Source organism: Saimiri boliviensis, chromosome 1, assembly GCF_048565385.1.
Source record: "Saimiri boliviensis isolate mSaiBol1 chromosome 1, mSaiBol1.pri, whole genome shotgun sequence".
Classification (NCBI taxonomy): domain Eukaryota; kingdom Metazoa; phylum Chordata; class Mammalia; order Primates; family Cebidae; genus Saimiri; species Saimiri boliviensis.
The window spans coordinates 291,410,660-291,433,362 of NC_133449.1; the positions used below are offsets into that span (position 1 = coordinate 291,410,660).

Genomic DNA, 22,703 nt, shown 5'->3' on the forward strand with positions numbered 1-22,703 from the left:
AATGTACCTCTTGGGGGACACAGAAACCTTTGTTTAGGAGGCCAGGGAACAGGAAGCAGGAGCTTCGGAAATGTCGTGGCTTCAGGCCACCGGGCAGGGGGATGGGACGTGGGAGAGGTCACAGGTGGTTGGAAGTGACTGTTGGTGTTTTCATGACCACCCTGAGCAGGTTTGCGGGTGTTTACCATCACCCGTTTCAAGTCATTCATTCCGATTAAAATGCAATGAAAGAAGTCTATGCAGGAACCAAAGCTGAGTGTGGACTGTGAAGCAAGGACCACGACGCACCCAGTGACACTCGCGGGGCCACAGATCGAAGGGAGGGAGTCAAAGAAAAGCGTTTGTCTGTGTAGTCAGGGGAGTCGGTTCTCCTTTCTCTGCCTCCCTTCTTCACAAGCTTAGCATGGCTGATGCCAGGTTACTCTTCCTTCACTCAACCACGTCTCACAGCAAGACTTTAGCTGAGAAGACTGATGCTGGGTTTGCAAAGCAAGTCCTGCCGACAGCGTCCCAGCTCTGACCTCTCCCTTCTCACCCCGACCTCCCAGGCTCACCTCGTCACCTGGAGGATCATGTCTTATTCCTAAGTCTCTTGGCTTATACTCGAACGTCAGCAAACTTGCACTGTATCTATTAGTTATTAATAATAGATTTCTAAGGCCGGATGTGGGTGGCTCACGCCTGTAATCCCAGCACTTTGGGAGGCCGAGGCGGGTGGATCACCTGAGGTCGGGAGTTCGAGACCAGCCTAACCAACATCAAGAAACCGTCTGTACTAAAAATACAAAATTTGCCAGGCATGATGACGCATGTCTGTAATCCCAGCTACTTGGGAGACTGAGGCAGGAGAATTCCTTGAACCCGGGATGTGGAAGTTGCAGTGAGCAGAGACCACACCACTGCACTCCAGCCTGCACAACAAGAGCGAAACGCCGTCTCAAAAAAATAAATACAATAAAAATAATAGATTTCGATTAAAGTAGAAAATAAGTGTATGTCTCTTTCCACAGATGAGCAAAACAGGTAACAGTTTACAAAATAATTCGTAGTTTTAAAAAGACATTGATGCATTTTCTTCTAAAACCTAAATATATTTTAATAGTATCCAAATCTTTCGTCTACTGTTAACTTTTAAATTGAGGTATTCATCAGTAATTTCTGTAAACTAAAATAACTATAAGCCTGAAAATATTAATATAATAGGCCTCTGGGGGAAAAAAACGCTTTTCTAAGACAAAGATACTAACGTGTTCCCTTTAGCTACTGAAACTAAATTTCCGAATTACTAATACGCTGTATATAGGTACGTACTCCACCAAGCATGCTACATCCCAGCGCCAAGAATTTCATCCACTCGATTTTGTTATCACAAGGATCCAGCTGTAAGAGCGCTTTGAACTTTTCCTTCGGCAGGCACAAATTCTTCCACTTCTGCTCCAGATCGCTTAGTCCCACGTATTTCTTGTGGTGGCACTGTTTAGAAGACACAGAATGACACAGTGTAGGTACGTTTTAAAACCTGGGAAGCAATCGAACGCTCATGAATACTTCAGCATACACCAAGTAACCCACCCCATGCCGTTGAAAGATGAACTCCAAACTCATGGCAGTGGGTTGCGTCGGCCCCGGGGAGCGGGGCGGAGACGGTGGCGAGCGGCAACCTTTTATTTCTTAAATGAAAAAAGGACGGTGAAGCGGATACGGCATCGTGCCATGACTTAATGAAATAGGCATAGAGATACTGGGTATATGATACTCTACTGTCTGAAATGCTTCACAATAAAAAATAAACCTCAGTAAGTAAAAACGCTTCAGAAATACAGCCCCTAAACACATTAACAGTTAGATAGGATAAATCTTAAAACTGAAAATAAATGTATTCCTTCTTTTTTTTTTTTTTTTTGAGACAGTCTCATTCTGTTGCCTGGGCTGGGCTGGAGTGCAATGGTGCAATCTAGGCTCACTGCAATATCCACCTCCCAAGATTAAGCAATTCTCCCACCTCAGCCTCCTGAGTCGCTGGGATTACAGTGGCTCAGCATCACACCCTGCTAAGTTTTGTATTTTTATTGAAGACAAAGTTTCACCTTGTTGGCCAGGCTGGTCTTGAACTCCTTGCCTCAAGTGATCTGCCCGCCTCGGCCTCCCAAAGTGCTGGGATTACAGGTGTGAACCACCGCGCCCAGCCTTCCTTCTATTTTAAACAATCTATCGAGACTGATAACTTCTGCCTCTGCTAGCGGTATCTTGGGTGAAAAGGCTTTGAGTGATTTCAGCGTGTCTTTTCCCAAGCGACACCATTCAAAAGTTATTTGTTTCCCTTAAGGTAGCCATGGAAAAGTCATGGTTTTGAAATTCAGCGTATCCTGTGCAAAAGCACAGCACTTCACAACGTAGAATGGGGACAAGTCAGTCTGAAAATCAAGGTTATGCCACTGGTGTCGCTTTTAGCAAAAGAACCAAGTCATGAGGTATGCCAAGCCTTGCTCCGTTACCCACGTCTCTAAACACAGGATGATGTGTGGGGCCAAGGGCAACGCAGGAAGGGGGCCCAGGCTCTCCACAGAGCTGGACACCAGAGGCCGCTGCCCACCGCGGCGCCAAAGGGCAGCCCTGCCTTTCGGATGGAGAAGGCAGAGGCTCACTCAGGCGCACACACGGCTTTCACAAATACACACCTGGAGAACAGACTGGAAACCCTTCAGGTTCTGGAAATGTGTATTTTTTGCCTAGCAGAATCTAGTGTCATCTAAACTTTGTATTTAAAAGAATTATATTTCGCTTTTCTAAAATCCACCCCTGGACAGTTACTTTGGGTTAAGCTAGAAAAAGACCTCCTGAAGACAATGCATTTCTTCCTTGAATAAACCTTGATGATGCGTGGCAGAGAAAGCAGGGCTTCAGGGACCTCCGGAGGTTTTGAAATGCACCACTGGGGTGGGTCCCGCTCCGTGATCATGCACAGTGAACGGTAAGGAAAACGCAGGCCAGCTGCCCGAGGCCGCACACCCGCTCGTACCTGCTTGTGCAAAACTTTAAGGAGTCCCTGCGTCAGGCCCGTGTCTGTTTTCTGTGTTGCCATGGGCATTTCCATCCTTTCCTTTACAGGAAGTGGGTCTCCTCTCGACAAGGCTGTAAAATATCTAATAAATAACAGACATCTCTGAAAGCTCACCAATACACAAACAGCAGCTATGCAATGCATTTCTTAAATAACCCCTGAAAACAACGGTGATGAGGAAGGCCCAGCATCCCGGGCTTGAGTCCTGGCTCCTCCACTTAGCTCTCTGACTTAACCTTCCCCGCATACCTTAGTTTCTCTGCGGGCCAAGCAGATAATGAGAGTGCCTGTTGGCGGGTCCAGGAGCACTGTGTGTGTGAGCAGGGCTTGGCGCAGTGGCTGCCACTCGCTCCTTCAGCGTGTGTTATTCTTCCCCAGCCCCCAACCCCTTGCCGTACTTCACAATCAGCTGGAACTCCATGTACGGTTATTTTTTTTCCTCCTAAATTTTTTGAGACAGGGTCTCACTCTGTCACCCAGGCTGGAGTGCAGTGGTATAATCACGGCTCACTGCAAGCCTCGACCTCCCAGCCTCAAGGGATCCTCCCGCCCAAGCCTCCTGAGTGGCTGGGACTACAGGCACACACCACCACACCTGGCTAATCTTTTTCATTATTTCTAGTAGAGCTGGGGTCTTACTCTATTGCCCATGCTGTCTGGAGCTCAAGGGATCCTCACGGCTTGGCCTCCCACAGTGCTAGGATTGTAGGCGTGAGCCACTGTGCCCAGCCAGCATCCCACACAGGTGGGTTTGGTCTTGCTGCTTTTTGAGGTGCTTGACTTTAAGTGTCTCTGCATATTCAACTCTGAGGCAGCCTGGGAACACAGAGGCCACCTATTTCCACACTGTGGAATGACAGTGCTGGTCTGTCCCACCCTTCCACTGTCCCTGCCTGGCATTTGTCCCCTTAATTGTTCCTTTCTGGGACACTGATATTGCTGCTGATGCTGGGGACAGAGTGGGGAACTGTCAGGGAAGTAAGTCAAGAGGGAACCCACATCCAGCCTCCGGCTCGTGCTGACATGGGTGCCAGGCAAGACCTTCTGAGAAACCCACGCCCCTTGGTATCTTTGCCAGAGGTGTTGATACTGAAGCCACCTCCTTTGGGGTCCTAATGACTTTAGCCTGATGAAAAGAGACAGCATGTCCAGGAAAATGAACATGAAAGCATCCGCCAGGGCCACAGGTCAGAGTTTAAAGCCATGAGTAGTTAGAAACTTCTCATACAGATAAATATGGGTAAGTCGATATTTGATAGACTAAAATGAACTTCCTATCTCATCCTTTCTCTTTTTGTTGTTTTTTTGTTTGTTTGTTTTTTGGGTTTTTTTGTTTTACAAAGATGGGGTTTCACCATGTTGGCCAGGCTGGTCTTGAAGTCCTGACCTCAGGTGATCCACCCACCTCGGCCTCCCGAGGATTACAGGCGCGGATTACAGGCGCGAGCCACGGCGCCTGGCTCATCCTTTCTCTGTATGTCCTTCCAATCTGACTTTCTTTTCTTCTTGTAAGACAACTTCAGCTCCATTTTGTGGCTTTGTTGATGATTTGAAGGAAAGTTAAAATGATGGCGGCAGTGAGTGAGACAAACGTGGCTCTAAAGACCTAAAGCAGGCATTCCCAAACTTTTTACACAGGGGGCCAGTTCACTGTCCCTCAGACCGTAGGAGGGCTGCCACATACTGTGCTCCTCTCACTGACCACCAATGAAAGAGGTGTCCCTTCCTGAAGTGCGGCGGGGGGCCGGATAAATGGCCTCAGGGGGCCACATGTGGCCCGCGGGCTGTAGTTTGGGGACGCCTGACCTAAAGGGTGCAGGTGAAGAACGGGCACCTAGCCACATTCCTACTAATCAAGGTTTGCATCTATTTTGTGGGAGTAATTCCTCATAACTCAGGTAAGGAACCCAGGCTTGATGCAGCCTCTGGAGGCAGGGCTCTCAGTGGGGGACAATGCTCCCCCTCTTCCTCCCTCACCAAGGCATTTGGCAATTTCTGGAGACTTTTTTTTTTTTTTTTCTTATGAGACACAGTCTTGCTCTGTGGCCCAGGCTGGAGTGCAGTGGCGCCATCTCGGCTCATTGCAACCTCCACTTCCTGGGTTCAAGCGATTCTCTGGCCTCAGCCTCCTGAGTAGCTGGGATTACACATGTGCACCACCAAGCCCAGCTAATTTTTTGTATTTTAGTAGAGACAGGGTTTCACCATGTTGCCCCCAGGGTCATCTCAAACTCCTGAGCTCAGACAATCCACCCACCTCAGCCTCCCAAAGTGCTGGGATTACAGGCGTGAGCCACTGTGCCCAGCCTGGAGACATTTTTGATTGTCACAACAGAGGGTGGATGGTACTCCAGGCATCCGGCGGGTGCAGGCCAGGAGGCTGCTGAGTCCCACCATGCACAGGACGCTCCTTCCTCCTGTGCCCTTCCCAATGGTCAGCAGAGCCGAGGCTGGGAAAATCTGCTTTTGAGGCAAGACCAACTAATATTACTCTCTGCCAGTTCCCAGAGGTGCATGCGAGCCAAAGAGCCTCTACTACTTGACTGATTCTTGCATTCGTTGTCCTGTGTGAGGCACAACCGTGCAATGGTATCATAGGAACAGCCAACTCCCCTCACGGTGGAGTCCACAGGCTAGGCAGGAGGCTGGCTCATCTTTGATATCTGGCCACCTGCAAAGCTCCTTTGCAAAGAACCCTAACCTGAGGAAACAGGAATGCCTACTTGTTTGCTCTTTTTCTTTTTTTCCCTTTTTTAGACAGGCTCTTGCTATGTCACCCCAGCTGGGGTACAGTATTGTGAACAGGGCTCACTGAAGCCTCCAACTCCTGGGCTCAAGCAATCCTCCTGCCTCAGCCTCCTGAATAGCTGGGACTACAGGCACGTACCACCACAGCCAGCTCATTTTATTTTTAGTACAGACAAGGTCTTGCAATGTTGCACAGGCTGGTCTCAAACTCCTGAGCTAAAGCAATCTGCCCACCTCGTCCTCCCAAAATGTAGGGATTACGGGCATGAGCCACGCGCTCAGCCCACTTGCTTATTCTTGGGACTATAGGCATGTACCACCACAGCCAGCTCACTTTTAGTACAGACAAGGTCTTGTAATGTTGCCCAGGCTGGTTTCGAACTCCTGAGCTCAAGCAATCTGTCCACCTTGTCCTCCCAAAAATGCAGGGATTACAGGCTTGAGCCATACACTCGGCCCACTAGCTTGTTCTAAAGCAGTTATATCTGTGGGTATACTGGTTTCCTGTTTCGGTTTTAATGGGTTTTCTTCTTCCTGTCTCCGCCCCCTTCTCCCTGTGCTGCTTCCTCTTCCTGGAGTGCTCTCCACCCCACCTGAACTCCAATCTCTGTGCCCACAAAATCTCTCAAGGACCAAGTCACTCTTCGCTTAACTTTCATGACCCTTCATTTTTGCACTTACCAAGTCCCACCTTGAGTTACTTATGAACAGCTCTCCCTAACAGATTACGTCCTGTGGCAGCTGAAATGCATTTGAGCCTATTACATACAGACTGCGGAATGAGTAACGCCTGGGTTTTCTCCTAAACTCAAAAATTGATCTTGGCCAGCCAACATGGCTCAAGCCTGTCATCCCAGCACTTTGGGAGGCCAAGGCTGGAGGATCAAGGTCATGAGTTCAAGACCAGCCTGGTTAACATGGTGAAACCCCATCTGTACTAAAAATACAAAAATTAGCCAGATGTGGTGGCAAGCACCTATAATCCCAGTTACTCAGGAGGCTGAAGCAGGAAAATCGCTTGAACCCAGAAGGTGGAGGTTGCAATGAGCTGTGATCTCGTTATTGTACTCCAGCCTGGGCAATGAGTGAAGCTTCATCTCAAAATAAATAAATAAATAGATAAACAAACAAACGAAGTGAAGCTTAAAACAACTGTCTCTAAGCTATTACTAAATACAATTTAATGTTCCAAGAAAAAGTTCATAAATCTTGGAATTTTTTTGTAGACACAAACTCTTATAAATCCTTTTATTTAAGCTTGAATAACAGTTAAAACCAGAGGCTACATTTCTTTAGCAAGAACCTTAAAAGAGTCTTTCAGAAACAATTGATAAAAGGGTTTCTCAGAAGGCAAGCACTGGATGGAGAAGCAGCTCAGCTGGTAGGTAAAGTAACAGCCCCAATCGTATCCAGGTCCGAGTCCCTGGAACCTGGAAATGTTACTTTACATGGTAACAGGGATTTTGTAGATTGATTAAGGACCTTGGGTGGGAAAATTGCCCTGGACTATCTGGATGGGCACTGAATGCAATCACCCATGTTCTTGGATGAGGGAGGCAGAGGGAGATGTGAAGATGCTGGCCTCGAAAATGGAGGAAGGGGACATGAGCCAAGGAGTCTAAGGAATACAGCTCCAGAAGCCGGAAAAGGCAAGGAAATGAGCTGGGTTCTCCTGAGAGCCCAGCAAAGAGCAAAGCCCTGCCAATGTTGGGATTCACATGGGGTGGCTGGCAAAATATTAGGGAAGTTATATAGTCTCAAACTCTTTGGAAGGCTGAAAGGTTTTAATGACAATGGGCTGAAGGCAGTCAGTTCACACATTAGAGTATTAAGTGATAGAGTAAAAAGATTAGGATAATAAAATCTTCCCCAATTAAGTCCATGTACCCCACATTCCTTTGTCTCTACTCTGTTTATTCATGTAAACTCTGTGCTGGATGGTCCTCTCGGGGGAGGTTGAAGGGGGATTACCTGTTAATAGTGTTTATTCTGGGCTGGGAATCAAGACTTTTTATCATTTGTAAAACCTCGTTTAACCATGTTAATTATCCACAAGCATGTTGACTTAGAAGCTCTGTTATTAAATCTATAGTGAATAAATGCAAGGAGGAACAGGGAGTAGTGGTCGGTTGGCTGCAATCTCCCTCTGAGAGCAGCGAATGACCATTCCTAGTCCACTCGACACTGTATTGTGTGCGTGTGAGTGCATTCATTCACCAGGTCACTGAGTCAGGATCTGCAGGACAGACCTCCATAGGTGGTGACCAGTGTCTCATGCCACCTTGATTTTAACCTAGTGGAACTGATTTTGGACTTTTGGCCTCCAGAACTGCAAGAATGTATGTCTGTGTTTTCAGCTGTCAAGTTTTGTGGTGATTTGTTACAGCGGAAGGAAATTAATTCACCTTGGTTATAGAGTTTAGAGAAAGTCAGCAAAATTTGACCTTTTTTTCTTTTTAAATTATTTTTCTTATTAAAAAGAAACAGAGATGGGGTCTTCTATGTTGCCCAGGCTGATCTCAAACTCTTGGGCTCAAGCAATCCTCCCAGCTTGGCCTCCCAAAGTGCTGAGATTACAGGCGTGAGCCACCAAGCCTAGCCAAAATTTGACATGTTGATGACTAAAATATTTAAATTAAACTTACACCTATGTTGACTCTTGTCATCGTAAAAGTTTTTGTTTTACATGTGTTTATTGAAAAGGGGCAAAGAGCTGTCCTGTAAAACCAAGATTTATCTTAATGCCTCTAAGATCTGTTTACTTTTAACTATGAGATTATGAATGTGTATTCCTGGAAAGGGTTGGAATGTCTGTGGCAAAAAAACTATGAAGTTTCATTTGCTAGACAATTTACCCTGAGTACTCCTTGGATGATGACCGCAGTACGACCTCGGCCGTTCCAGTTCTAATAAATTTAACCAGCTCTGGGTGTGCACAGCTCTGAGAGGATTCTCTGCAGATGAGGAACTTAGCTAAAAGAGTCCTCTTTGTAAAATCATTTCACAAATAAAGTGACCGCAACCGTGTAATAGTAACATAATATAGACACTTCTTGCCCAATGCAATTGCTTTGTTAAGTTTTAGTCTATCTTCATAAACACCACTTTTTAACAATTGAGTTGACATTACTTTGTGGGTAAGTGAGCATTTTACAATAATTTCGGGTTTCATGGTCAATACATCGAAATGGTTCCTAGATAGACACTCAGGTACAGATGTCACCAATGCTAAGGGGAAAATTTTGCCCGATACTCTAAAGACGCTGAGTGCGCGTTGCGCTCCTGGTCCGGGAGAAGGGCTCTCTGGTTCTGTCTCGGACTCGCAGACCGGACCGCTCCCCGGGCGGAGGGCGCTTACCCCGCGGACCACTGCAGCACGTCGGCAGGCTGGGTGCGGATGGCAGCCTTGGTGAACTGCTTCAGGATGTCCGGCAGCTCCGGGGGAATGTGGATCTGCTGAGCGCAGAACATGGTGTCCGGAAGCGGCATCGCTCTCCGCAGACCAGACCAGGCTGGGGAATCGGGGCGCGCTGGCGGGAAGAAGGGCGGCCGTCGGCTCGGGCGCGGCGGAGCAGCTAGCAGCTCGGGACTCAGGGCTCGTGGCCCGGGCCGCCCGCCCTCCCGCTCCTGAGGTTGGGGCCGGCTTCCCGGGTGCTCTTACCGCTCCTACGCGGGTTTCTCGAGAAGTGAGGACCAACTGCCTCTCCAGCTGCACCCCAGACCCAGCAGCTCGCGAGCTCCGGCCGCCGCCGCTAGGGACGCGCTCGGTATCCAGGCAACCGGGACGCGCGCAGGCAACCGGGACGCGCGCAGGCCCCGCCCCCGGCACCCGCGCACGCGCACGCGGCCCCGAGCGAGGCGGAGCTGCCCGCGGCGGGATAGGGAGGTACTGGCGGGGTCCGGCTGGGAGCCCTCGCCGCTCGCCAGTGGTTCAGAGCCGCGAGAGCTGAGCGTCTCACCGAGGAAAGGGTCTTCGGATCTGTTTCCCACCGCCGAATGTGAGCGGCGAACTCACAAAGGACTCCTTCCTCCCCGTGCTCTGGCTACGTGAGGCTGAGGCGAGGGTACTCGGGCCTGCTAGGAGGGAAGCGGGTGAAGTGACGGGGCTGATCCCCCGCGCGGCGCGGGACCCGCCTGCGCCCGAGGCCACTTCTCCCGACGTCTCGGGCCTCGAACTTCCCACGTACCGTTCCCTTGCCTAAGCCGTCCCTTAGCGAATCTCAGTTCTTAAGTTAAAAAGCCACTTAGACAGTGGGCAGTTCCAGCTAAAACAATATTGTATTTAAGATAGGGTGGTTGAGCCAATGTGACCGGCTCTAGGAGAAAATAAGTCACATCTGTCAAAAGAGCTTCGAGTGGAAGGATGAGAGAAACCTCGAATTTGGTGGGTGCTGACCAAGGCACCATAACTTTGCTTTAGGGAGTGACCTGACTGGCTGCTGCAGTTGCCGTTAACAGCCACCGTATGCGTGAGACCCCCAAACCCACCTCCTCCTGCTCACCTCCAAACAGGAAGATGGAGAAAACTACGGTGAGCTACTTCCAAGACGGGTCTTCAAGCCCTCTCTTCAATGAAACTGGGGAAGTTGCCCGATTTTGATCGTTTCTGTTGGGTCCAAAATACACATATAAACATTTCCAAATTAACAGCATTGGCAAAAACTGAAAATGTTTGTCAACAGGGAGTCTACGCCAGGCGTGGTGGCTCAGCCTGTGAATCCCAGCACTTTGGGAGGCCAAGGGGAGCGGATCGCCTGAGGTCAAGAGTTCTAGAACAGCCTGGCCAACATGATGAAATCCCCGTCTCTACAAAAATTAGCTGGGCATGGTGGCGCGTGCCTATAATCCCAGCTGCTTGAGAGGCTGTGGCAGAATAGCTTGAGCCCAGGAGGCGGAGGTTGCAGTGAGCAGAGACAACGCCACTGCACTCCAGCCTGGGCAACAGAGCAAGACTCTGTCTCAAAAAAAACAAAAAACAAAAAACAGGAATCTTACACACTATTGAGGATGTCAATTAGTACCTTTAGGGGGCAATTTGACACTATAAAATTCTTTCATGATTGTGCAATATTCTGGGAATTCATCCTACATAAATACAATAAAAAGTAATATGTACAAAAACCTTTACTATACCACATAATTAAATGGGATAATTGTCTTCTGTAAAACAAATCATGGCCTGGCCACACAGTGGTATGAAAAAAGACACCCATGATATATAAAGTGCCAAAAAGCATCTTGTCGAACAATCTGTGTAGTGTGACACCTTTACGGTGACAAATGATTCTGTGAATGTGTATCTGGAAGCATATAACTAAACTATAACAGCAGTTACCTATGGGAAATGAGACAGGGCTTTCAGGTTTTATTTTGGCCACATTATTTTGATTCTAAACTCATTATTTACTAACTTAGCAATACTATTGAGTACCAAATATTTGCTAGGGAAGTGTTCTGGAAATACAGTAATAATTCAGTTAAAAAAAAAATAAAATATTTGGAGCTTACATTCAAGTGGGTAAAATATGCAAATGTAAACAAAGGGAAACCATGTTTCAAAGTACAAAAGGGAGCAGGGAGTATAAAATATAGCAGCGAGATGAGACAGGAATTCCCCAGTAGCTGCAGCTTTCGATAAGCCTCAGTAAGAACGGCACTTCAGGAAAAATGAGGAGGCCTGAATGAACATTTGGGTATGGCAAATCAAATACCAAGTGCAAAGGCCCCAAGGCCCGACCTGTTTTGGAAGCAGGGGGGACGGAAGCAGGGTGAACACAGAGGTGATGGGTCACGGAAGGAAGGAAAGGGGTGCCCCGTGTTTTGCCCAGCTTTGAAGCCTATTGTGGACTTTGAGTGTGATGGTAGTCTACTGGAGTTCTGAGGATTGGTGTGATCTGACTTGGATCGCAAGCAGAACATTCTGGATTTTATGTTGAAAATGAATGGAAAAAAGGAGAGCAAAGGCAGAGGCAGCAAGCTTAGGAGAAACAGCAATTGAGACTTACGTAATCTAGATGCAAGTCATTTATCAGAAATGTTTTGCAAGTATTTTCTGCCATACTACAGCTTGTCTTTTTGTTCTCTTAATGGCATCTTTCAAAGAGAAGTTTTCCATTTTGATAAAGTACAAGTTAACAATTTTTCCTTCTTGGATTGTGCTTTTGGTGTTGGATCTAAGAAATCTTTGCCTAACCCAAGGCTGAACATGTTTTCCTTGTCTTCTAGAAATTATAGTTTTTGGGTTTTATATTTAGAACTACAATCCATTTCGACTTTAATCTTTGCATGTGTTAAGATCTGGATCAATTAATTTTTAATTTTGCATCAGATTACCCAATTATTCCAGCACCAGCTTTTCAAGACCTTTGCATCTTTGTCAAAAATCAGTTGTTCACATACATGCTGGGCTATTTCTGGACTCTATTCTGTTCCATCAGACCAACGCACAGCCAGCAGAAGGGACTGATCCCAAAAACCTATGAGTGAATGAATGGGGGTACTGGGTATGAAGTTTCTCTTCTTTAGGTGTGTCCTAAAGAAGAGTTACTGAACAAACAGAGAAGGAGAAAAACTCCAGCACTGCTACATATGTAAAGAAGTTTCAGAACAATAAGCAATGTAAAATGAGGCAAAAAAAAAAAAAAAAAAAAAAGGGCCTCCATGTAGCATTTACATATGGGTGGTTTCGGAGAAGAGTGTGAGTGAGTAGAACGAGATAGAAGGCGGCTCAAAGAGTAATGGCGGGGGGCTACGTACACAGAACAGTGACTATAGAAGTGGCCAGGCCATCTCTCCCGGGTGAATCTTTCTCTGTGTTCGCCATAGCATTTTATTCATACTTCTGTTATACAATCTTTTGCTCATGTTTCTGTTCCACTTTGAGCTCCTTGAAGGGAGACATCATACCTCATTCAACTATAGTACTAAGTACAGTGCTAGAAATAAAACGGACACCAAAATAAAAGCATTGGGGAGGAGGGGAATGTTACCTTCTCAGCCCAGTTCTCCTTTATCACTGTATGTTTGCAACAAGAGTGGCTGTGAACTGTGGTGTGGAAAGGGGAAATTGATGGCCACTTTCTGAATTTAACCATGCAATTTCCTTTGCTCAAAAATTTCAACTTCACAGACTAAGGATATGTATGATTCAAATAGCATTTCCTCTATCACCCCTGCATTTAAAGTAAATAATTTGGTTGGGGAAAAACAATCACGGAAAAATGTTGAACCTAGAAACAAAGAAAAATCACAAAGTCTGTTAAGCAAAAGGATCTCCTCAGGGCACTCAGAAGGAAAAAATCATGCAAATCTTTCCTTTTTCTCTGGGACATATGGTGAAGTATGTAAAATGGATTTGATTGGTTTTACTCTTAAGTATTCAGCTAAAAGACAACCTTAGCGAAATTCTTTCTGATCTCACAGACATGCAGAAGTGGGCAGTTATCTTGCCATCGCACAAAATGTGGGGCTTTCCTCTTCCCAGTGAGGAGAGTCTACAACCCAAGTTAGGGAGACTGGACGGAAGGGATGTGTTCTCTGCAACTATACATTTAAACTTATACATAAAGGGGAGGAGCCAGTCACATTTAACTGGAGTTATTTTTCTTTCCTACTATATTAAAAACATCTGGATTATCTATGTGGGCTAACAATGCATAGTTCTGCACTGCATAGTTCTGCATTCTTAAAGCAATTTTCAACAAGGCAAAAACAAACAAAAAAAAACCCTAACAACTAACATCCACTTTATTCAATTAGAAGGCAACATATGACCATCAGAATATATGTACATAAAATTGGCCTGGGTACCTAAGGTGTTTAATAGAAGATTAACTAAATGTTCTATCTAGCTTCTACAACAGTTATTCCTAGACCTTAGTCATTGTATTTTTTTAAGGTACTATGACACTTTCATGAGGCACTCGTACAAAACAGGAATGAAAACATACATATAGTGTCTTACCTTTACGTTGTATTAATGCCAAAGATATTGTCAGGAATTATTTTAAAGAAGCCCTTACTCATGATGGCTATTTTTTAAAATGGCATAGAGCAGTAACAGGCTGAAAATGTTTGATTGAGGGGACAAATTAAGTAAATATAAGACAGCTTAACCAAGAAAGTTAGCGAATCTCCACAAATGAGGCTTTTAATAATACTTCAGTGGTAAGACATTTTAGTTGTTTTTTTTCTTGATGGCTGAATAATTAACAACCTAAAGGAGTATTTTAAACATAATCTTTTAATTTTACAATGTAGAAAACTTCTCACATTAAGTAGAGAGCTTAGAATACTCAACCCTGAAAATGAAAAGAAGTAGCTAACTTGCCAAGTTTTAAAAGTGCCAGTGTTCTGTGGCACTACATTTTCCTGCATGTGTGCGTGTATTCACGCACATTCGCAAACGCAATACAATATAGAAATGTCCATTGTTTTGTTTTAAAAAGTCATCAGTTCAACCTAAATTCAAGAATTACACTTTAATAGTGGCATTTTGCCAATACAGAAATGACGTATCTTGGATCAAATCATTTGAAGGAAAGTTATTACTTAAGGGAAAGAAAATACACAAGAATCCACAAGAATAACAGTTACATTAAATGTTGAAATAAAAATTATTTTTGTTTACATCTGGAATTCAGATGGCCCATCTTCACTGTTTCTGCAGAGAACTAAGAGGGGGAAAAGAAAATCACCTAAATACATGGAGGTATTTTTTTAAGGCTAGCTATACACAAACTCCACATTGGTATTTTTATTCAGTCTTCATCTCAACTATTAAATAGTTTAAAAATCAAACATAATTTACTAATGAACAACTGCACACTTCATACTCTATGACCATTTGATAACCAGTACAACTAACCCCAAATGCTGATTTGTCCTCAATTTATAAATAGTAAAAATAAAACAAAAAGGTCTTTCCTAGTTAACTTTATTGAAGGTTGTTTTAAGCTAATATAAAATGAAGCAAAATTAGACTATAATTTAAAAAAAAATGTGAAGAAGGCAGCAATACTAGCATTTTCTGAACTAGAGGTTTTCAATATTTAAGACTCTTGATTAATATGAATAATAAAACCTGGATGCTGCCCAAGCAAATACTATGCCAGAAAATGCTTTCCCTATGAAAATACTTCTTTCATTGAAAACAATAGGATATAAAGTACAACTGAAAAACTAGGGGAGAATTCTTAAGTAAGACAATATAAATTACCTGCCAGTGAAAAGGAGGGCAATTTTTTGGCCATTCATATTGTTCTTTTTACAAAACGTCTGATAGACTCATTTAAAATTCTGTAGGATTAAGAATTTTTAACCTTTTGAAGTACCTGCCTAGGATCTCTGTTAAAACAAGGTATGTTCCTCTAATGACTTTATACCAAGATCCACAAATTCTTTGAAGATTTAAAAAAAAAAAAAATGAAATTTATCAAGTTGGCCAGGCATGGTGGCTCACGCCTGCTGTAATCCCAGCACTTTGGAAGGCCAAGGCAGGCAGATGGATTACTTGCAGTCAGGAGTTCAAGACCAGCCTGGTCAACATGGTAAAACCCCATCTCTACTAAAAATACTAAAATTAGCCAGGCATGGGGGTGTGCACCTCACCTGTAGTACCAGCTACTCAGGAGGCTGAGGCAGGAGAAATGCTTGAACCTGGGAGGCAAAGGTTGCAGTGAGCCAGAATCGTGCCACTGCATTCCAGCCTGAGCAACAGAGTGAGACTCCGTTATTTAAAAAAAAAAAAAAAAAAAAAAAAAAATTATATAAAAGCAAGTTATATACCCAATTCAATATTTCTCTCTCAAATAAAATAATTTACATTAGAAATACACCACGACAGGCAACGTTGCATTTTAAAATCCTCTTACATTTTTATAGGCCTAAATTTCTGAGTAAAGGTAGGGTAACAAAGACCTTACCTTCAAATGAGAGAAAGGGCTACTCCAAAGTGCCAAAGAGTGTTAACACTGAATCCTATGTCAAGCATTATTTCTGATACTGATGTTTTTAAAAATATATTTTAAAGTCATTACTTACCACTTAGGGGAAAAATTGCTGATGCATAAAACCACCAGAACACATTGCTCTGGATTTTGGTAGCTTATGTTTGGCTGACTTGCATATGTTAAAAATTCTCAGATTTTAGTTCATGGAGTTTAATACTATATGACAATTCTTTTACAGTTTCTGAAGACCTATGCTATATACTTCCTATGAGACCTTCTAATTTATCGTTCAAAAACAAATACTAAACTTACAATGTACCTCTAGCATTAAACACTTAGATCATGTACCCAACCATTCTATTTTTCTAAACTTCTAACTCGAAGCTTTGGTTATGAGGGAAAAAGTCTGTAAGGTTCAGTTCTCTGAGATTTTTCAAAAAGTGTCCAATGAAATAAATTCCTATGTTAAAAGGCCACCTCGGCCAAGCTTCCTCCTTCTGGACAAATAATGAATTGGTTTTGAAGTTTTATTCTGTAAACAAAAAGCTTTGGAAACTTTGGGATTTCCTGATGAAAAGCTCGAAGAAATGCACACATAATCCTCACCCAGTGAGGCAAGACCAAATGTTCTAATCAGTCTTCTCCAATGGCTGTCAATCTAAGACCACGACCACATCTATACTTCACAAGCATCTCAGAAGTCCTAAATCCAGTAAGATGCAGTACAGTTGGTGATGTCGTTCTGAAAGATCTATGACCTTGCATGACTTTTGGCCACTGCTACAAAAAAGAGATAGTTGTGTGTGGAAAAGGGGGGATGGTGGCGGGGGGAGGGGGTGGGTTGGGGAGCTACTGAAAATCTTTATTTGGACTTTTTTCTAAGTATAGACATGCCCCTAACAAGCACTGAAACCCAACTCCCAATGCTGATCACATCAGGAATATTAAATTACCAAATTAAAAATAATTTCCTCACCTAGCACAAGATACTATACAATATAACAAACACAGACACATGAAAAAATCAGGCAGTAGAAAATGTACAACAGCTTTGGTGTTATACAAAATAACCTCGACAAATGACTAACAGTGAAGCATAAAGTTCATGTTTTCTTACCACAGACACTCCACTGCTGATTTCTACTTGTTTCCTTTTACGTTCTTGGTAAGGTCTGAATAGCGAAGAAAGAATGAATGTACAGTTCCCTTAGTGAGAGCTGCTAGGAGCATCATGAACTGTGTTCCACAAGATGTCACTGAAGTCTTGCCTGTGCACTACTGCTCTGTGGCACATTTCCTGTCAAGATCACAGCAGGTCCAAAATAAAGTGACAACTAGATTTAATAAATTAATATACATTTTGTTTAAAGATGTACAATGCACATTCTGTTTAATCCAAGGTTTTAGGGTATCAAGGAACTTCTATTTACACATATACAAATCTCAGACAGCAGTAATGTCAGAAATGCAGGGAAGAGCAGCAGAGCCTTACACCACTGCTCTCTGAATGCTGAGAACAAAAGTCAAATACATTTAACTTAAAAACAACGCTGAGAGATCACTGGGAAAAATCTCCAAGGAGAGAAGTCCACAAAAAAGGACACGAAAGGAGAAGGTCAAGTTGCTGAGACAACCACTTTATTCTTGGGATGACTGTGGAGGTGGTGGAGATGAGCCTTGTTTGCCAGATTTCCGTTCGTAGTTCACAAGTCGTTGCCCCACAAGGTATCTAGGTTGCAAAAACAAAGTGGTTACTCTCTTCTATGAACTTACAGAGTAAAACATTCTTATGTCTTTTTTAATCTAACTCCTACTTAAAACCCGTCAATGGTTGGGTGAGCCAAAGAGAGTCATGAGTGAACACCTGTGTAAAGGCCGGCACATCTAGCTGGGTATGGGTTTGCAGGAAGCTGCAGGAGCAGCAAAGGCTGGAAAGCTTCCAATGCTGTGCAATGGAGGACATGATTCAGTCAGTGGTTTAGGGGGTTCTTATCAACTCAGACACTTGGAGACCAGGAGGAGTACAGTAAACTTATGCAGTGCATTTATCTGTTAAGGTTCAGATTTTATAAAACAACTTAATGGGCAGGTCTAAGGAGATGGACTGAAAACAAGACCATCAGAAACCTAGGAAACGGCTGGGCAAGGTGGCTCACACCTGTAATCCCAGCACTTTGGTAGGCCAAAGTAGGCAGATCACCTGAGATCAGGAGTTTGAGAGCAGCCTGGCCAACATGGTGAAACCTCATCTCTACTAAAAACACAAAAAATCAGCTGGGCATGTTGGCACCTGCCTGTAGTCCCAGCTACTAGTGAGGCTGAGACAGGAAAATGGCTTAAACCCAGGAAGTGGAGGTTGCAGTGAGCTGAGATTGCGCCATTGCACTCAAGCCTGGGTGACGGAGTGTGACTCCATCTCAAGGGGGGGAAAAAAAGGAAGAGACAAAAAGTAAAACCAGAAGCTCTTGTTACAAAAAAGGAAGGAGAAATCAAAGGACAGATTTCAGTGAAGTCAAAGGGAAGATGGCATGGCACTGAGTGTGAGTGATAGGAGGTAGGAGAACATGGTTCAACAACAGAATGGCAAGTGTTACGTATGTGATGAAAGGCAATGGCAAAGCCTGCAGGGCTGTAGAAACAAGGCAGATGCTACTGCGGTTGGAGCAACAGGGCTGGAGATCCTGCTCAAGGAGACAGACATCTCCAATGCCAGGGAAGGGCGGCAGCTGCATAGAAGGCTCACTGAGAGGCTGCCTGACTTAATGTGAGCAGATGGCTTACAGGTTGACCCCCAGAAAACAGCAGTGACAAAGCTGGATGGCAACAAACTGTAGGTGGCTGGGCACAAGTGTTAAGGGCACTCATTTGGAGGCAGGGATATAGATCAAGGAGAATGTCCAGTAAAAGCCCCCAGAGTTGTTAAGGAGACTGAGGGAAAGCAAAGCCTGCACATGACAGGCTGCCAGGGAGCTTTCCTCCAACCCCTTCTTTCATTTAATCATCAGTGAAACGGGACTGATAGTCCCATGCTGCAGTGTTGTTTTAAGAAAGGGAAAGTGTATGAAACCCGGCAACAAAGGCTTAGCATGTTTTAAGGGGTCACTGTGGAATTCTTACTTTTCACCATTACCTTCTCCACTCTGACTTTCATCTATCGCTTTTCTGTAAATGTACACAAGCCTATGGAAATATTTTGGCAGTTTATGTACAGTACCTTAATATGCCACATTTTAAAAAGTATGGAAATCTCAGTGCTTCTTTATCTATAATGTCACTGTTTTATTCCTTTTCTTTTGTCTTACCTTCTTTCCTTAGTTAGCCATTACTTAACCCACTGTTCCCCAACCAACCAGTTTTTTTTTTTTAAACGTTGAGGATTTTGTAAATGTTTAAAACAGTGAAGGCTGAGCAGTATCTAGTAAAATATATACAGCACTGCGTGGTACACAGTAATGACAAAATATCAAGACACATAAAGAATATGGTCAGCATTGTGGCAATGACAAAATAAGTAAATAAAAAGCATACAGAAACAAAGTTAACTACATTGTACAAGTCCAAATAGTAACTCAATGGCAGAGAAAGACTCTGAACCCAACTCCTCCTCTTCCACCACCACTCTCTCACACACAAGCCTACCCACCCCCCGCACACAGACAAACAGACACACACACACTCTCTCTCTCTCTCTCTCAGCACCTCCTATAGACCAAACACTATGCTAAAGAGTACATATACCTTAGCTTTCTAAAAAACAAACGAACAAAATGCTTCAAGGCTTAGCTTTCTAAAAAAAACAAAAACAAACAAAACAAAAAAGTACATATACAACAGCAGACAAGACATGCCCTCACCAAAGTCTACAGTTCAACACTTTTCTGCATGAAGTAATACATGGGAGAAGAGGAAAGAGGACACTGGGCTACAGGAAGCAGCAGAAGATAAAGCATGAGAAATAACAGGTCAATGGGAACAGACCCCTGGCAAAGGCCGAGAAGGACAGGGTACAGAAAGGCAGGCGCCCAGAGTAAAGGAAGAAACAGGAAGAAACTTCCCTGAGGGCATGTCTTGCTTGTCATTCTGTTCGCAGTAACTTAATTCTCTGCCAAAAAGTTAAGAGCTAAAAGTTGATTTTCATCATTGGAAAGACGCTTCTTCTTTCAGTTGACAGTCCTTGGTACTCTGACTACCAAAGTATATGTGTATTTTTTACTGTCAGTAAATGCTTTGGAGACGCCTTGAACACTGTAAATTTCATTCTCAAAAATATTACTCCTCAGAGTAAATAGGTAACTCTATAATTTGTTGTGCAAAGGGGGACAAGCACAAGTAAAAGGGGGTACTGTTCATAATGACACAGAGGCAGCAGGTGTAAACTGGGACTCTCTTGGCCAACTGAGATGGATAACAATAAACTCACTTTTTCTGCTAGACCCCATTGAAGCAGATCATTCAGCTGACAGGACAGGAAAGGTCAAATACTACCCCAGGAAGGTGTTTTCCTGTGCTCTCCTCAAACTCTCACTGAGATCAAATGGTAGAGTTTTCAATGGTTTCCTCAAGACAGAGTCCCACAACATTTTTATGGCAACCCTCAAGCCTCTGTGTGCAACCTCAGAGGCCCTGCGTAAGCAAGAGGGGCTTACGCAGGCACTGCTGGTTTGTAATGCAGGCTTATTTTCATCTAAAACTATTTAATTTGGTCTAACACTGTCAGACCAAAACATTTGAAAACTAAAAAACTATTTGGAATAGGCATTAAAAAATCTCCCGGCCAGGTGTGGTGGCTCACACCTGTAATCCCAACACTTTGGGAGGCTGAGGTGGGTGGACTATGAGGTCAGGAGATAGAGACCGTCCTGGCCAACATGGTGAAACCCTATCTCTACTAAAAATGCAAAAATTAGCTGGGCGTGGTGATGCATGCCTATAATCCCAGCTACTTAGGAGGCTGAGGCAGGAGAAATGCTTGAACCCGGGAGGCAGAGGTTACAGTGAGCCAAGATCGCGCCACTACACTCCAGCCTGGCGACAGAGCAAGACTACGTCTCAAAAACAAAATAAAACAAACAAAAAAACAAAAAAACCACCCTCTCCAAAATAGTTTCTCCCAGTCTTTTCCAGCTCCATAAATGACAATTCCATATTCCCTCCCTGTTGTTTGGACCAATTAAGTCCTTGATTCCATTCTCCTTTACATCTTACACCCAATCTGTCAGGAAATCTTGCTAATCCCACCTCCAAGTATATCCAGAATCTGAGCACATTTCTCTCCTATGATTTGTCACATCAGACACATAAATTAAGAACTGAAAATACAGAGATGAATAGAACACCAGACTTACTTGTCATTTTTAATATGTTCATAAAGGCGCTTAAACTGGCGGACTTGGAAGGATAAGATTGCCATCAATACCACAACCATCAGTAAAAATGGATAAATCCGCCGATGGACTAAGTTTTGCATTTCTGCCGTAACACCTAGAAAACCAAAAAAGAAAAACTTTAAAGTGTATGTGAAGTAACATTAACATGAAACATAAACACATCCTTCCCCTGGGAAGAATGGACTGGGGTAGACAAGCTTTCTAAGCCTCAGGTCTGTTGACTTTCTACAATCTGTGTGGGTCATGAGCCCTTTCTGACACCCACCTTTCTCAGTTGTAAAACAAGGAGGCCAGGCATGGTAGCTCAGGCCTCTAATCTCAGCACTTTGGGAGGACAAGGAGGGTGGATCACTTGAGGTCAGGAGTTCTAGACCAACCTGGACAAGATGGTAAAACCCTGTCTCTACCAAAAAATATAGAAATTAGCCAGATGTGGTGGCATTTGCCTATAGTGCCAGCTACTCGGGAGGCTGAGGTGGGAAAATCGCTTGAACCTGGAAGGTGGAGGTTGCAGGGAGCCGAGATCGCACCACTGCATTCCAACCTGGGCAAGAGAGTGAGACCCTGCCTCAAAAAACAAACAAACAAAAAAGGAGCTGGATGAGATTACGTATCAGGTTCCATAAGCAGTGGTGTCATTTATACATTTCAACTGCATCATGGTTTAAAGAGACAAAACCAAAACTGTGCTTATATAATAAAAAATATTCTTAAACTTTTAGAACACATATGTATTTGTTTTTCTGTATTTAACCCAAGAATTTTAATACTTCTTGGCAGAGGGAGGTGGGGACTTTAAAATCAGAGCAAGTATTTCCAAAAAAAAAAAAAAAAAAAAATCAGAAAATTGATACCCTCAGGTAGATTATTCCAACCACCACAACAGTGTGCTGTGCGTAAGCTCTGGAGCTGAGCTTGAATTTGAATGCTGCTCTTACCCCTTAAAAACTAGACTTTGGGGTAAGACTATCAATCTCTAAAAACCTCAATTTCCCATTCCTAAAATAGAGTTGATAAAACATATTTAAAAGCTACCCTAAGAATAACATGGAAGAATTACAAAAAGCATCTAATCAGGGCAAAACAAGTACCAACATTTTTCATTTGCCACTCTTTTTCCCTTCCAAAGACTTTCCAGAGAGGCGCACAATAAATTTTTTTCATTGTTTTTTTTTGTTTTTTTTTTTGCTATGGCAAATCAACACAACAAAATTTTTAAAAATGAAAACATGAAGGACTGGTTTGGAAATCCAAATTCTTAAGTCAATGTACTATTAATGGGCAGAACATAATATATGCCAGTGAGAATTAGTAAAGAAAATAGGGTATTCCCATTCTAGACAAAACCAGTAAATAGTCCAAATGATTTAATTTTAATAACATATTCAACTAATAAGCAATGGGCTGGGCTTGGTGGCTCGTGCCTGTAATTCCAGCACTTTGGGAGGTCAAGATAGGTGGATCACCTGAGTTGAGAAGTTCAAGACCAGCCCGGGCAATATGGTGAAACCCCGTCTCTACCAAAAATACAAAAATTAGCTGGGCATGGTGCTGCAA

At 43.7% G+C, this 22,703-nt stretch overlaps 2 protein-coding genes across 2 annotated transcripts in view; both read right to left on the bottom strand.

The window, feature by feature from the left end:
- ROPN1L (rhophilin associated tail protein 1 like) overlaps nucleotides 1–16,961 on the bottom strand; it is a 30,926-nt gene extending 13,965 nt beyond the window's left edge. Inside the window, exons 1-6 of the mRNA XM_010343053.3 lie at nucleotides 16,877–16,961; nucleotides 10,312–10,415; nucleotides 9,471–9,883; nucleotides 9,168–9,339; nucleotides 3,020–3,143; nucleotides 1,312–1,473 (exon numbers count right to left, since the gene is read on the bottom strand). Of these exons, the coding sequence (XP_010341355.1) occupies nucleotides 1,312–1,473; nucleotides 3,020–3,143; nucleotides 9,168–9,298 (417 nt within the window). The 5' untranslated portion in view covers nucleotides 9,299–9,339; nucleotides 9,471–9,883; nucleotides 10,312–10,415; nucleotides 16,877–16,961. The remainder of the gene's footprint in view (nucleotides 1–1,311; nucleotides 1,474–3,019; nucleotides 3,144–9,167; nucleotides 9,340–9,470; nucleotides 9,884–10,311; nucleotides 10,416–16,876) is intronic.
- The window catches only part of MARCHF6 (membrane associated ring-CH-type finger 6), an 89,798-nt gene continuing 80,628 nt past the window's right edge, over nucleotides 13,534–22,703 (bottom strand). Inside the window, exons 25-26 of the mRNA XM_039479121.2 lie at nucleotides 21,105–21,240; nucleotides 13,534–17,488 (exon numbers count right to left, since the gene is read on the bottom strand). Coding sequence (XP_039335055.1) covers nucleotides 17,398–17,488; nucleotides 21,105–21,240 — 227 coding nt within the window. The 3' untranslated portion in view covers nucleotides 13,534–17,397. The remainder of the gene's footprint in view (nucleotides 17,489–21,104; nucleotides 21,241–22,703) is intronic.